The sequence below is a fragment of the Nycticebus coucang genome, chromosome 2, assembly GCF_027406575.1.
Source record: "Nycticebus coucang isolate mNycCou1 chromosome 2, mNycCou1.pri, whole genome shotgun sequence".
In the NCBI taxonomy this organism is placed as follows: Eukaryota; Metazoa; Chordata; class Mammalia; order Primates; family Lorisidae; genus Nycticebus; species Nycticebus coucang.
Genome location: NC_069781.1, coordinates 115293082 through 115306244, shown reverse-complemented (window position 1 = coordinate 115306244; position 13163 = coordinate 115293082). Strand labels below are relative to the sequence as shown.

The following is a 13163-nucleotide window of genomic DNA, read 5'->3' as shown; positions in this document are numbered from 1 at the left end:
TGAGAAATGTCAGGGCGGGGCTGGCATGCACAGGCAGGAGCTGGGCCACGTCCTTTCTTTATTCACTTCCAGCAGAGCCCGCTGAGTCTGTGCAGCCTGCAGGGGTCTCCTGGCAGGCTCAGGTTAACAGTACCATCCCCGGGGGGGCCTAACACCATCCAGAGACCCCCCCAGGTGGAAGTGGGGTGCAAACAGGTGCAGACTCAGGGCAGTCCCTGGACCTCACTGGGACCCTCACTTCCTGCCCTCTACTTCAGAGAGGGGCACCCCAAGTCCTCCAGGAGGCTGGGAATGGATGAGTGTTAAGGTTGGGGCACAGCCCCAACTGCCCCTGGATGCCTAAAGATCAGCTACTAGGTTCCGCCCCCTGCCCTCACCCCTGGTTCACACTCCCGGAGCCAAATAAGAAGCCAGAAGTCAGGGAGTTTCACCCAGTGGCCTCAGGCTGGATGTCACCATGCAGAAACGTGGATCACTTGCATAGGTACAGAAGTCCATGGGGGCATCAGGGTTGGGTGCCGGGGTCCCCTGTGGCAGAGGGTGTGAGGATGGTGTCAGGGAAGATGGGGCTGACCCTCCCCTCCCCACCACGGTTTGGCTGGTTTTGTGGGATAGGGAGGGATCCATGACTCACAGCTCCGAAGGCGGATGGGCCAGATGAGGAGGCTGCAGAGAGAGAGGGTGGCAGCCACACCCACGCCGCCCGTCGCGACCACCATCACCCAGTGGTAGAAGCCCACACAGGCCCTGCAGCAGAGCTCCGAGCTGGGGACAGGAGGGGAAGCTGAGTAGACACCCAGGGGACCCTCCCTCCCCAGCCTGACCACCTGCTCCTTCCTTCCCAGTCACGGTGGCTCTAGCCTGTCCTTTAGGCCAGACAGGTTGGGGTCACCCCCAACTGCCTCCCTCCCACCCCCAACATCCTGCCAGTCCTGTCAACTCTGTCTCCAAAGACTCTTAAATCCATCTGCTCTTGCCCCTCCCCTGTCTCCACCAGGGAATGGCCCAGTCCCTCCACCCTGTATCCCTGGCTTCTGCCTCTCAACTGCCACCAGAGGACACTGCCCACAGCCCTACATGGCCCAAGTCCTCCGTGCAGGCCACCAGGCCCTGCATGACCTGCCTCATCCCCTTCCTCCCTCCCTTTCCTCCCTCTCCCCCTCCTCACTCTGCTCCAGCCACACAGGCTTCCTCATTGTGCCTCCAACATGCCATATGTGGTCCTACCCGAGGGCCCTTGTATGAGCTAGTCCCTTCCCATTGGCCTGAAACTCCCTGACATCCTCCAGGCCTCAAGTCTGATGTCACAACCTCAAGAGATGCCCTCCCCAAATTTATGCTCTAACCATCCACTCCTCTCTAAGTGATCACCTTGACACCATTTACCACCCATCTCGATTACAGATCGATGTTTGTGATTATTGAGCTTTGCCCCCCAGCTCCATGACAACAGAGGACCAGGCCAGCTTTGCTCCCAGGTCCTGGGCTTCTATAGCCTCTATCATCTGTGTCTGGACCCTTGAGTTCTGCAGGTCTGCGTAACAAAGACTATGGGCTCCCTCCAGCCAGGCCCACTCATGTTTCCCCAACACATCCGTGTGCTCAGCATATGTACAGACACAACATTGGCTGAATGAATAAATGAAGCGCCCAGAATAAGAAATGGGGGTCTCCTTGGCCTGTAATTCCCACCAGGGCAGGTATCTTTTGTCTACAACCTGGAACACTGCCTGGCACAAAGCAGGAGCTCAGCACATCATCACTGAACAAAGGGATGAACAGTACTCACGGGCAGGGGTGCAGGCTCTGGATTGCCATGACTGCCAGCCCATTGGCCACCTTATCTGAGAAGCTCATGGCGCCATACACGAAGGCTCCACTGTTCTGGGTGCAGGGAAGACATGAGCAGATAGTGGGTGTCGCCCCCATTCTAGACCCAAACCTCCCCACCCCAGCCCTACCCTTGAGCCCTACCGTGTGGGGGCCAATGAGGTCAGCTGTCATGGCCAGTGAGGTGACGAGGATAGTGGCACAGCCGGTGCCCAGCAGCACAGCTGCCCCATACACAGCCATGCCCAGCCCATCTGCCAATGCCACCCAGGCCGCAAAGACCAGGACCACCAGGAGACCAGTGAAATAGGTCAGCTGCAGAGGTAGAAGCCCAGCCCAGCATAGCATCAGACCCATGCCACTGGGCATCCCTAAGCCCCACACTTGCCCTCTCTGGTCTTCAATCTGCCACCTCTACCCTCAACCCCAGCAAATGAGGGGCCTGAGTTCTCTGTTCCCAAGGAGTTCCCAGCTCTGACCTTGGATAAGTCAGAGGTACTGAGAACTCTGCAGGGCTGACACCTGAGAGCTGTGATTTCTGTCCAACAGCAGACAGTACAGATGTAAGTCAGTTACAATGAAAATGAAGAGTCAGCTCCTCAATCACTGTGGCCGCGTTTCAAATGCTCAGTAGCCATATGGGGTGGACAGAAAGTTCCAGAGTCTGCAGCACCAAGAGTCTGAGAACCCAAGACACAGTGCCCATAGCTCAGGAGGTAGAGCACCAGCCACATACACCAAGGCTGGCAGGTTTGGACCCAGCCCGGGTCAGCTAAAACAATGACAACTACAACAAAAAAATAGCTGGGCGTTGTGGCAGGGGCCTGTAGTCCCAGCTACTTGGGAGGTTGAGGCAAGAGAATCGCTTAAGCCCAAGAGTTTGAGGTTGCTGTGAGCTGTGATGCCACAGCACTCTACCAAGGGTGACACAGTGAGACTCTTGTCTCAAAACAAAAACAAAAAAACACTTGGAAGCCTGGATTCTAGAATTCTTGGTTCTCAGACCCAGGACTTCTACACGGCAAGACTGTCCAGGCCTGAGACCATCTGAGGCTGGAACTGAGTTGCTGGGTTTGTGTCTGGTGGGTTCTTGGCTGCAAGATCCCTTCCCCACCATCCCATCCTCCACCCTGGCTGCCCACTGTCCCATCCCACTCACATTCCTCCCGATACACTTGTTTATGGGCTTCATGAGGAAGGAGGAGAAGAAACCGCTGAGGTACATCACCAGGGGGATGGTTGCAATGAACCTCTGTCAGAGGAGAGCCAGCATGAGTTTCAGATGTGGTTCATGGGCTGCGGGCCACCTCCTATCTCTGCCCCCACCCTGCCCTGACCAGCTCACCTTGGGCAAGTGGAGGGAATAGGTGAGGTACATGGCCATGTAGGTCTGGGACAGGTTCACAATGAGCCTCGTGGACATGTACAGCATGCCCACCTGTGGACAGATAGACAAAGGGACAGTCAAGTCAGATGGCCTTTTTCCACTCCCACCAGCAGGGGGTGCCAGGACCTGGGTGAGGCCCCTGCAACTGGCACCTGATCCCTCATTAGCAACTTCCCAGATGGGCAGAGAGAGCAGAGATTGATTAGCAATGTCTGCCTGGGTGTGGTGTGGAGTAGGGACAATGTTTGCCATCTGCCAACACTGCCTGCCTTCTGGATACTGTGGAGTGTGGGGTCTCCACTCCAACTCCCTCCCCCTTGATGCACCTGATAAAAAGCTGGCTCCTGAAGCCAGTCTTTCCAGAGCAGCAGAGGGCGGGCCACAGGGGCCACCAAGGGGCTGCTCTCATCTGGCTCTTCCAGCCTCTGCCGGCGCCTCTCCCTGGTGCCCAGGTGGAACAGCAGCGAGAAGACGGCTCCAACGCCTACCACCAACAGGGCGAGGTTCTGGGGACCCAGAAGAAATGTATTAGCAATGGCTCTACCAGCCCTAGCCCTGGGTACAGGACTCTGGAATGGTTCACCCAGGCCCTAGCTCACCCGGAACACTGGTACATCCTGGACCCCGAGCTGGTCGCTGACACTGATGTCCTCAGTGGGCCCCATGTGTGAAGAGCCCTGCAGGTGGAGTAGGAGCCAGGCAGCGCCGTAGACGGTGATATTGGCCACCACAGTGAAGGCATACCTGGTGGTGGGTGCGGCCTCAGCAAGGCAAATCCAAACCACAGGTTGCTTCCATGTGGGGAATGTGGCATCTGGGAAGCCCTTGGCTGAGAGGTAATTTCAGCCACCCACACAATGGGTGACCTCAGGGAAGCTCCTGCTGGGCTCAATTTCCCCAGCCCACATGTGATCTGAGGATGTGTAGCTCTGACCTCCCATGGTCCAAGGGCTAGGGCATAGAGACTTGGGCCAAGTCCAGACTGCAACCCAGAAGCTCTCAGGATACCAGAATTCTTTCTTTCTTTTTTTTTTTTGTAGAGACAGAGTCTCACTGTACCGCCCTTGGGTAGAGTGCCATGGCGTCACGTGGCTCACAGCAACCCCCAACTCTTGGGCTTACGTGATTCTCTTGCCTCAGCCTCCCGAGCAGCTGGGACTATAGGCGCCCGCCACAACGCCCGGCTATTTTTTTGTTGCAGTTTGGCCGGGGCTGGGTTTGAACCCACCACCCTCGGCATATGGGGCCGGCGCCCTACTCACTGAGCCACAGGCGCCGCCCGATACCAGAATTCTTGGTTCCCAGATCTTGAAGAGCAAAAGACTCAGCCAGGCACAATGGCTCACACATGTAATCCTAGCACTCTGGGAGGCCGAGGAGGGTGGATTACCTGAACTCAGAAGTTTGAGACCAGCCTGAGCAAGAGCAAGACCCCATCTCTAAAAATAGCCAGGTGTTGTGACAGGTGCCTGTAGTCCCAGCTACTGGCAAGGCTGAGGCAAGAAAATCACTCGAGCCCAAGAGTTTGAGGTTGCTGTGAGCTATGATGCCACAGCACTCTACCCAGGGTGACAGAGTGAGATTCTATCTCAAAAAAAAAAAAAAAAGAAAGAAAGAAAGAAAAAGCAAAGAAAAGAAAAACTAGCCAGGTGTTGGGGTAGGCACCTGTAGTCTTACCTACTTGGGAGGCTGACTTGAGGATCACTTGAATCCAAGAGTTTGAGGTTGCCGTGAGCTATGACTCCATAGCACTCTACCCAGGGCAACAGAGTGAGACTCTGTCTCAAATAAATAAATAAATGGCAAAGACTCGTGGTCTAGAAGCATCTTGCCTCCTCCTGCCTGCAGACCCACTTGGCCAGGGATGGAGGGGGAGTCTTCAGATTTCACCAAGACTCAGTTTCCCTGTCTGAAAACAGGAACAATGCCATCTCCAGAGGCCAAATGAGCATGATAAGAAGTCAGCTGGCAAAGTGCTGGCATATAGGAAGTGCCTTGGTCAGCGGGGGCCCTTGGGGGCCCTAGGGATTGAGCAATCGCTGTCGTTGGCCCATCTCTTTCTCAGGACCACAATGGGGAACTAAAAGGTGGGGGTGAGGGTGGCCAGAATGGACAGGCTGGTCTAGAGATAGATTAGGGCCCCTGATAAAGATGTTTTTGAGCACATAGCAGCCTCAACCTGTCTCCACCTCTGGAATGTGGAGGAAACTGTTCCCGCCACCTTGGTACAAGTTGAGGATTAAAGAAGTTGATTTGTGTCAAGGCCATAAAACAATGGCTGGCACACAGCAAGCATTCAATAAATACTCTTATTGTCATATCCAGAATGATTTCCTCTAGCACCTCAAGCAAGGTGATGGGTAAGCTGGGTGCCAAATGTCCCTGCTTGTGGCAAGCAGAGTTCTATGATAGCCCCGGAGATGCACCCTGTCACAGTCCCCACCTTGGAGGCAGGATGTCACCCCCAGCTATAGGTTTCATTCTGTGGCAGAGGTAAGGGAATTCTGCAAATGTAATTTAGGGCCTTGGGCAGTGTGGGTGGGCCTGGCCCAATCAGGCAAGGCTTTGAACTGCAGGCCTCAAGCAATCCTCCTGCCTTAGCTCCCAGAGAGCTGGGTTTATAGGTGTGAGCCACTGTGCCCAGCTGGATGGGACATTGAAAGAGGGTTGAGGGCTTCCCAAAGGTGAGAGGTTCCCTTGCTAGCCTCAAAGTAGAGGCCAGCCACTATGAGCTCCACAGGTGCAAAAAAACAAATTCTGCCATCAACCATGCGAGCACAGAAGAGAGACCCCAGCCCTGGCCAACCCCAAAAATGCAGCCTTAAGACAGACCCTGAGGAAGGAACCTCCAGCTAAACGTCTAAATCTTGACTCACAGAAACTGGGAGATGATATAAACACATGTCATCCCAAGCCACTAAATTTGTGGTAAATTGTTACACAGTGCCAACCCACTGAGCCACTATTTGACACCTATGCCAGGGACAATGGTTAGGGATTTTAGGGGCTCCTGGCCTGGCCTGCCCTACCCAGGGGGTACCTGAGTGCTGTGAGCTCCACCTTCTCGTGGTCGTTGGTGACCAGCTCTGGGATGAGGCTGAGGTGGGAGATCTGTGTGGCAGCCCAGCCAAACTGGAAGACGACAATGAAGGGCCCATAGTAAAGGAGGGCAGCCCACTCAGGTGTGGCCACCCTGCAGCCTAGGCAAGGGCTGAAGATGAAGGGGAAGGACAGCAGGACGCAGATGGTGCCTGTGGACAGGGAGATGGAGGGACAGATCACAAGGCTGTCCCACACCAGCTCAGGGATCCCAGTCTTATGGCCCCTTGTGGCAAAGGGGAAAACCAAGGTAGAAAAATCTGGTGCCGGGCGGCGCCTGTGGCTCAGTGAGCAGGGCGCCGGCCCCATATGCCGAGGGTGGCGGGTTCAAACCCAGCCCCGGCCAAACTGCAACAAAAAAAAGAGCCGGGCGTTGTGGCGGGCGCCTGTAGTCCCAGCTGCTCGGGAGGCTGAGGCAAGAGAATCGCGTAAGCCCAAGAGTTAGAGGTTGCTGTGAGCCGTGTGAGGCCACGGCACTCTACCCGAGGGCCGTACAGTGAGACTCTGTCTCTACAAAAAAAAAAAAAAAGAAAAAAGAAAAATCTGGTGCCTCTCTGAGGTCACATAGCCAAGAAGAATAAAGGGGCCAGGCCTGGTTGGGCGCAGTGGTTCACTCCTATAATCCCAGCACTTGGGAGGCTGAGGCAAGTGGATTGCCTGAGCTCACAGGTTCAAAGACCAACCTGAGCAAGAACAAAACACCATCTCTATAGCTGGGCGTTGTGGTGGGCGCCTGTAGTTGGGAGACTGAGGCAAGAGAATCGCATAAGCCCAGGAGTCGGAGGTTGCTGTGAGCTGTGACACCACAGCACTCTGCTGAGAGCAACATAGTGAGACTCTATCTGAAAAAAAAAAAAGAGCTGGGGCAGTGCCTGTGGCTCAGTGGGTAGGGAGCCAGCCCCATATACTGAGGGTGGCAGGTGCAAACCCGGCCATGGTCAAACTGCAACAAAAAAGTAGCCAGGCATTGTGGCGGGACCCTGTAATCCCAGCTACTCGCAAGGCTGAGGCAAGAGAATCACCTAAGCCCAGGAGTTGGAGGTTGCTGTGAGCTGTGTCACGCCATGACACTCTACTGAGGGTGATTAAGTAAGACTTCGTCTCAAAAAAAAAAAAAAAAAAAGGAGGGGGGTCAGGCCTCCACCTACCACCAGTCAGATGAGGAAACTGAGGCAGTTGACAAGTGAGTGAGAATGGACAGAAACAGGCCTTCTACCTGCCAGCCCTGGGGAGGGTAAAGTGAGTAAGGTGACCCTGAGTGATTGAGGCCAGCTAGCAGGTGCAAAGAGTACAGTAGGGTTCCCCAAAGAACTGCCTGCCACAGAGACACAATTTATACCACAGATTCTCTTCTCCCCACGCACAGCTGGAGGCCTATTTCTCTCTGCTCAGTCCCTGTCAAGTGTCCTGTGGGAGTCATGGCTCTGTGGGAGTCAACTCCCAAGGGGGCCTCTCCCTGGAACACTGGGGTGTCCTGGCTCCTGGGGACAGAGTTTAGAAAAGAGAGCCTGCCACCTATCAAGACCTGCTCTGGGCCAGACTCTCCCTGTATATGTGCTAAGATAAAACCCCACTACCTCAGAAAGAAAGCAGGGTCCTCCCTGCAGCCCACCAGGCCCTGCACAACCTGCCCCATCCCCTTCGTACCCTCCCCTTACTTATCTACTCCAGCAGATTTAGCCTCCAACATGCCAGGGACAGTCCTGCCCCAGGGCCTTTGCATAGGCTATGCCCTCTGCCCAGGTCACTCCCTAACTTCTTTTATGTTTGTGCTTGAGCATCACCTGCTCAGAGAAGCCCTCCCAGAATAGCCCAGTCACTGGCAGTCCCCAATAGGCCTGAGACAATCTTTCCTGAGCCCTGCTCTCTCTACCTCATACCCATCAGCACACCTGGAAATTTTGTCTGCTTATTTCCTGTCTGCTTTTCCCCCATCAGACAGTAGGCTCCAGGGGGGCGGGTAACAGGTCCTTCTGAATCACTTCCATGTCCTCAGAACCTAGCAGGGTTACCTTTTGAATGAATAACAATAATCACGGACTTGCTGGGCATGGTGGCTCACATCTTAATCCTAGCACTATGGGAGGCCCAGGCGGGTGGATTGCCTTTGCTCACAGGTTCAAGACCAGCCTGAGCCAGAGACCTCATCTCTTACAAAAAAAAAAAAAAAAAAAATAGCCAGGTGTTGTGGTGGGCACCTATACACCCAGCTACTTGAAAGGCTGAGGCAAGAGAATTGCTTGAGCCCAAGAGTTTGAGGTTGCTGTGAGGTGTGATGCCACAGCACTCTACCAAGGGCGACAAAGTGAAACTCCGTCTCCAAAATAACAATAATAATAATCATCATCATCATGGACTCCTGGCGCAGTGCCCATAGCACAGTGGTTACAGCGCCGGCCACATGCACCGAGGCGGGCAGGTTCAAACCCAGCCCAGGGCCAGCTAAACAATAATGACAACTACAACTACAACAACAACAAATAACCAGGAGTTGTGGCAGGCGCCTGTAGTCCCAGCTACTTGGGAGGTTGAGGCAAGAGAATCTTGTAAGCCCAAGAGTTTGAGGTTGCTGTGAGCTGTGACGCCATAGCACTCTACAGAGGGCAACATAGTGAGACTGTCTCAAAAAAAAAAAAAATCATGGAATCCATTTACAACCCAAAGGAGTAGGTGTTATTATCCCCATTTTCCAGGTAAGGAAACTGAGGCCCACTGAAAGCCAAACTGGCTCTGCACACTGCTCCTCCCAACCTGGAGCCAGGAGGAGCCTGAGCTAAGTTGGCAGCTTGACTTCCTCCAGATCCAGGGGTGACCTCATGCTTGAGAGCTTGGGCCTGCCCCTTCAGCCTCAGGATTGGGAAATGAAACCAAAACCACCCTCAACTATTTCTTTGGAATTGGTGCCTAGAAGGGTATGAGCAGATTCCTAGGGGCATAGAGGCTAACTGTGATAGAGGGGGTGGTCACGAACTGTGGACTCTAGTCCGGAGAATGTCCCTCGTTGGCCAGACTCCACCTACCCACTGACCAATCTGGGTTAACCATTGTTGGAGCTAGGCTGCTTGGGTGGGGCACCTTGGGCAAGTGACTGTGTCTCTTTGGGCCTCAGTTTCCAGAAAACAGGGGTAATGAAAATTCCTGAAAGTGTGAAGATTAAGGGTTAATGTGTGAAACAAGCAGGAGGTCCTACTACTCTGAGTCACTTCCTGCCTCAGCAGATTCAAAGCCAGGACCTTTCCACAGCTGTTTTCACTAGTTAGAATACACCACCACCACACCCCCACTCCTAGTCATCCTTCAAGACCCTAAAACTAATATCCCCTCTTCCTTCCAAAGCCTCATCCTGCGATCTGCCCCAGTCCACATGTGTCCACAGTCAGAGGATCCTCTCTCAGGGTTGTAGGAGTAAGCCCTGAGGGCTTTTTAAGGGATGGAGTCCATCTACAGACTCAGAGGTAAAAAAGAGAAGTGGGGACTGTTACCAGGATGAACTTCACTCAAGTTGACTAATCAGTGTGAAGAGGGGCTGCCCTGGCTTCTTAGCTCAACAAGTGCTGCTGGGTCCCCCCTATGCCCACCCTGAGGTAAGGAAGGGACAAAAGTAGAGGCCTCAGTGACTGACTGGGCACCTATCCCCTGGTTCACCTATAAGGCAAAAACATAAAGCCTTTGGTCCTTTTTTTTTTTGAGATAGAGTCTTACTTTGCCACCCTGGGTAGAGTGCCATAACTGGCGTCACAGCTAACAGCAACCTCAAACTCTTGGGCTTAAGCGATTCTCCTGCCTCAGCCTCCCAAGTAACTGGTACTACAGGCCCCCACCACAACACTCAGCTATTTTTGAAGATGAGGTCCTGCTCTGGCTCAGGCTAGTCTCAAACCTGCTCTGGCTCAGGCAATCAACCTGCCTAGGCCTCCCAAGTGCTAGGATTATGGGCATGAGCTACCTCTCCTGGCCCTTCAGTCCTTTATTTACAAAGGTGCCCCTAGGCCCTCTCCTCAGACTCCTAGAAGAGACCATCCCTGAACCTTAGGCTTCCCACTTATGACAGGAGCACAGTGAGGCCTAGAGTTTCTAAGCTGGTAATGGTTCCACTCTAGGGCCTTTGCACATGCAGTGGCCCCTTCCCATGGCTGGTTCATCTCCTCAGAGGGGTCTCTTCCACCCAGGAATTCTCTTGTTTGACTTTGAGTTTACCTGGGAGACACTGGGCTCAGCTCTGCAACCCATCTGTCAATCAAAGAGGAAAGGACGGGCAGCGCCTGTGGCTCAGTGAGTAGGGCGCCGGCCCCATATGCCAAGGGTGGCAGGTTCAAACCCAGCCCCGGCCAAACTGCAACAAAAAATAGCTGGGCGTTGTGGCGGGTGCCTGTAGTCCCAGCTGCTCAGGAGGCTGAGGCAAGAGAATCACGTAAGCCCAAGAGTTAGAGGTTGCTGTGAGCCGTGTGATGTCATGGCACTCTACCCGAGGGCGGTACAGTGAGACTCTGTCTCTACAAAAAAAAAAGAGGAAAAGACAACTGTTCCTCTTTGTCCCTGTCTGCCACAGCCTCAATTGACCCAGGGACAGCCTATCAGACGTGAAAATCCAGCCTCTCAGCTACAGTTGCTGCAATGCCAGCTGCCCTAAGGCCACCCAGAAATCTGCTCATCTTGCAAAAAAGTGTTCCTCATGAGGGAATGCTCAAACCTCTGCCCTCGGTTGTTGCTCATGAGGGAGGCTTCTATTCACTTCCCTGGCTCCCAAACACCTGCCACACAGAGCAGGCACATCTGTAGATATCATGGCCAGGGATAATCTCTAGGCCCAGGGCCAGGTGGGAAGAAGCACCCCTGCAGGCTTATCGATGTGCTCAGTGCAGGATGACCCAGCCTGATGGGCCTCCTGTCCTCTGAGACAGCCCTCTCTAATCAGGGCGCCTCGGGTGGTGCCTGTGGCTCAAAAGATTAGGACACTGACCCCGTATACTGGAGGTGCTGGGTTCAAACCCAGCCCCAGCCAAAAAACTGAAACAAACAAACAAATAATCAGGGCGCCTCCCAGACATGGGGGGTCTTCCAACTCCGGTCAGCAAGATGGATGCAAGAACAGGACACAAACCCTCCAACCCCCAACTCTGAGCTCCAGGACAACACCCCTAGGCCAGCACCTCCAAGCACCAGGTTGCCTGAGATGAGGCAAGGGTGCTCTGGGGAAACAGACAGAGAGGGCTCTAGGAAGCCTGACCCTCCCTTAGGCAGACCTGTCCGAATGGTCACCCAATGGATGGGGAGGTCAGCCAAGCAGTCAGACCCAACCCAGAGAGGGTTCTGTGTGCCCCTGGGGTTCAGACAAAGGGAATTCACACAAAGCATCCTGGGAACTATCAGATGGACAGGGCCCTGCAGGTCAGACAACAGCCAAGAGGCAGACAGGCCTGGGGGCAGTGGCTCATGCCTGTAATCCCAGCACTCTGGGAGGCCGAGGTGGGTGGATTGCCTGAGCTCACAAGCTTGAGACCAGACTGAAAAGAGAGACCCATCTCTAAAAATAGCCGGACGTTGTGGTGGGGGCCTGTAGTCCCAGCTACTTGGGAGGCTGAGGCAAGAGAATCACTTGAGCCCTAGAGTTTGAAGTTGCTGTGAGCTATGACGCTACAGCACTCTATCAAGGGAGACAAAGTGGGACTCTGTCTCAAAAAAAAAAAAAGAGAGAAAGAGAGATAGGGGAGGCTGAGCCACAGGGCAGACAAGGAGGATACAAGGCTACTGAGCAGAAAAGATGCGGGGAGGCTCATGAGTCAGGCAGATAGAGTGAGGTTCAGGCCATGTACAGACCTACAGAAGCGGGGAGGCTCAGCCTATGGGACACACAGAGGAGGGAGGCTCAGACCATGGGACAGACGGACAGAGGGGGAAGCTCAGGCCATAAACAGAGGGGGAAGGCTGAGACCATAAACAGAGGATGGAGGCTCAGGTCACCGGGCAGGCAGATGAGGGGGAGAGTCAGACCATAGGTAGACAGACAGAGGGTGCAGGGACAGACAGAGGCTCACGAGTGGGAGAGTCCAGGGTAAATGCTAGAGAGCTGGTGGTGGCCGCGGGGGCGGCGGGCGCTTACCGACTAGGTGCCAGGCCTTGCGCGGGCCGTAGCGGGCACAGCAGCCGGCGGGGCGGTCGGCCTCATAGCCCACGAGAGGCGTGCACAGCCCATCGGCCACCTGGCCCAGCAGCAGCAGCAGGCCAGCGCCGCGAGAACTGTAGGCGCGCACCGAGTGCAGGTAGAGCAGCAGGTAAGTGAACCACATGGACGCGCACAGGTCGTTGAGGAAGTGGCCCACGGCGTAGCTGAGCCTAGCCAACAGGGACATCGGCCGCGGGGACATCCCCGCCACAGCCGCCGGGGGCCCCGGGCCCATGGCGCCAAGCCGTGGGGACGTGCCACAACCAGACACGTCGCGCGCTCCGCGAACAGGACCCCCACCTGGCGTGACTCTGACCCTTGCGCGCCGGGCACCTAAGCGCCGAGTCCACGCCCGGCTCTGCTCAGCTGCTGTCTCAGAGCCCGCTGCGGGGGAGATTGCGGCGCGGGCGGGGCGGGGCGGGGCGGCCTGGGGAATCCCGTCGAGCGGCGGCTGCCTCCACCAATCGGAACCGCGACTCAGGACCTTCTAGCCAATCATAACGGAGGGGGCGTCGCCTCAGGGCCTCCACACCGCGTGCCCACGCGGTCCTAGCGCCCAGATGATACAACCACTTTTAGGATTTTCTGGGGCCGGGGAAGGCAGGGAGTCCGTCTCCACTACCCGCAAACTAGGGGATGAAATAGAGAGGTGGCACTGCTGCCGCCCTCCCAGACTCTTGCCTC

At 55.1% G+C, this 13163-nt stretch overlaps 1 protein-coding gene across 1 annotated transcript; it reads right to left on the bottom strand.

The window, feature by feature from the left end:
• Positions 1-32: 32 nt before the first annotated feature.
• On the bottom strand, positions 33-12876 carry MFSD12 (major facilitator superfamily domain containing 12). Its single transcript, XM_053580270.1, has 10 exons — positions 12417-12876; positions 6258-6468; positions 3817-3961; positions 3544-3723; positions 3176-3268; positions 2990-3082; positions 1975-2145; positions 1790-1884; positions 635-765; positions 33-528 (listed from the first exon to the last, which is right to left on the bottom strand). The coding sequence occupies exons 1-10, from the start codon at positions 12712-12714 to the stop codon at positions 506-508; spliced, it is 1440 nt and encodes a 479-aa protein (XP_053436245.1). The 5' UTR covers positions 12715-12876; the 3' UTR covers positions 33-505.
• Between the last annotated feature and the right edge of the window lie 287 nt (positions 12877-13163).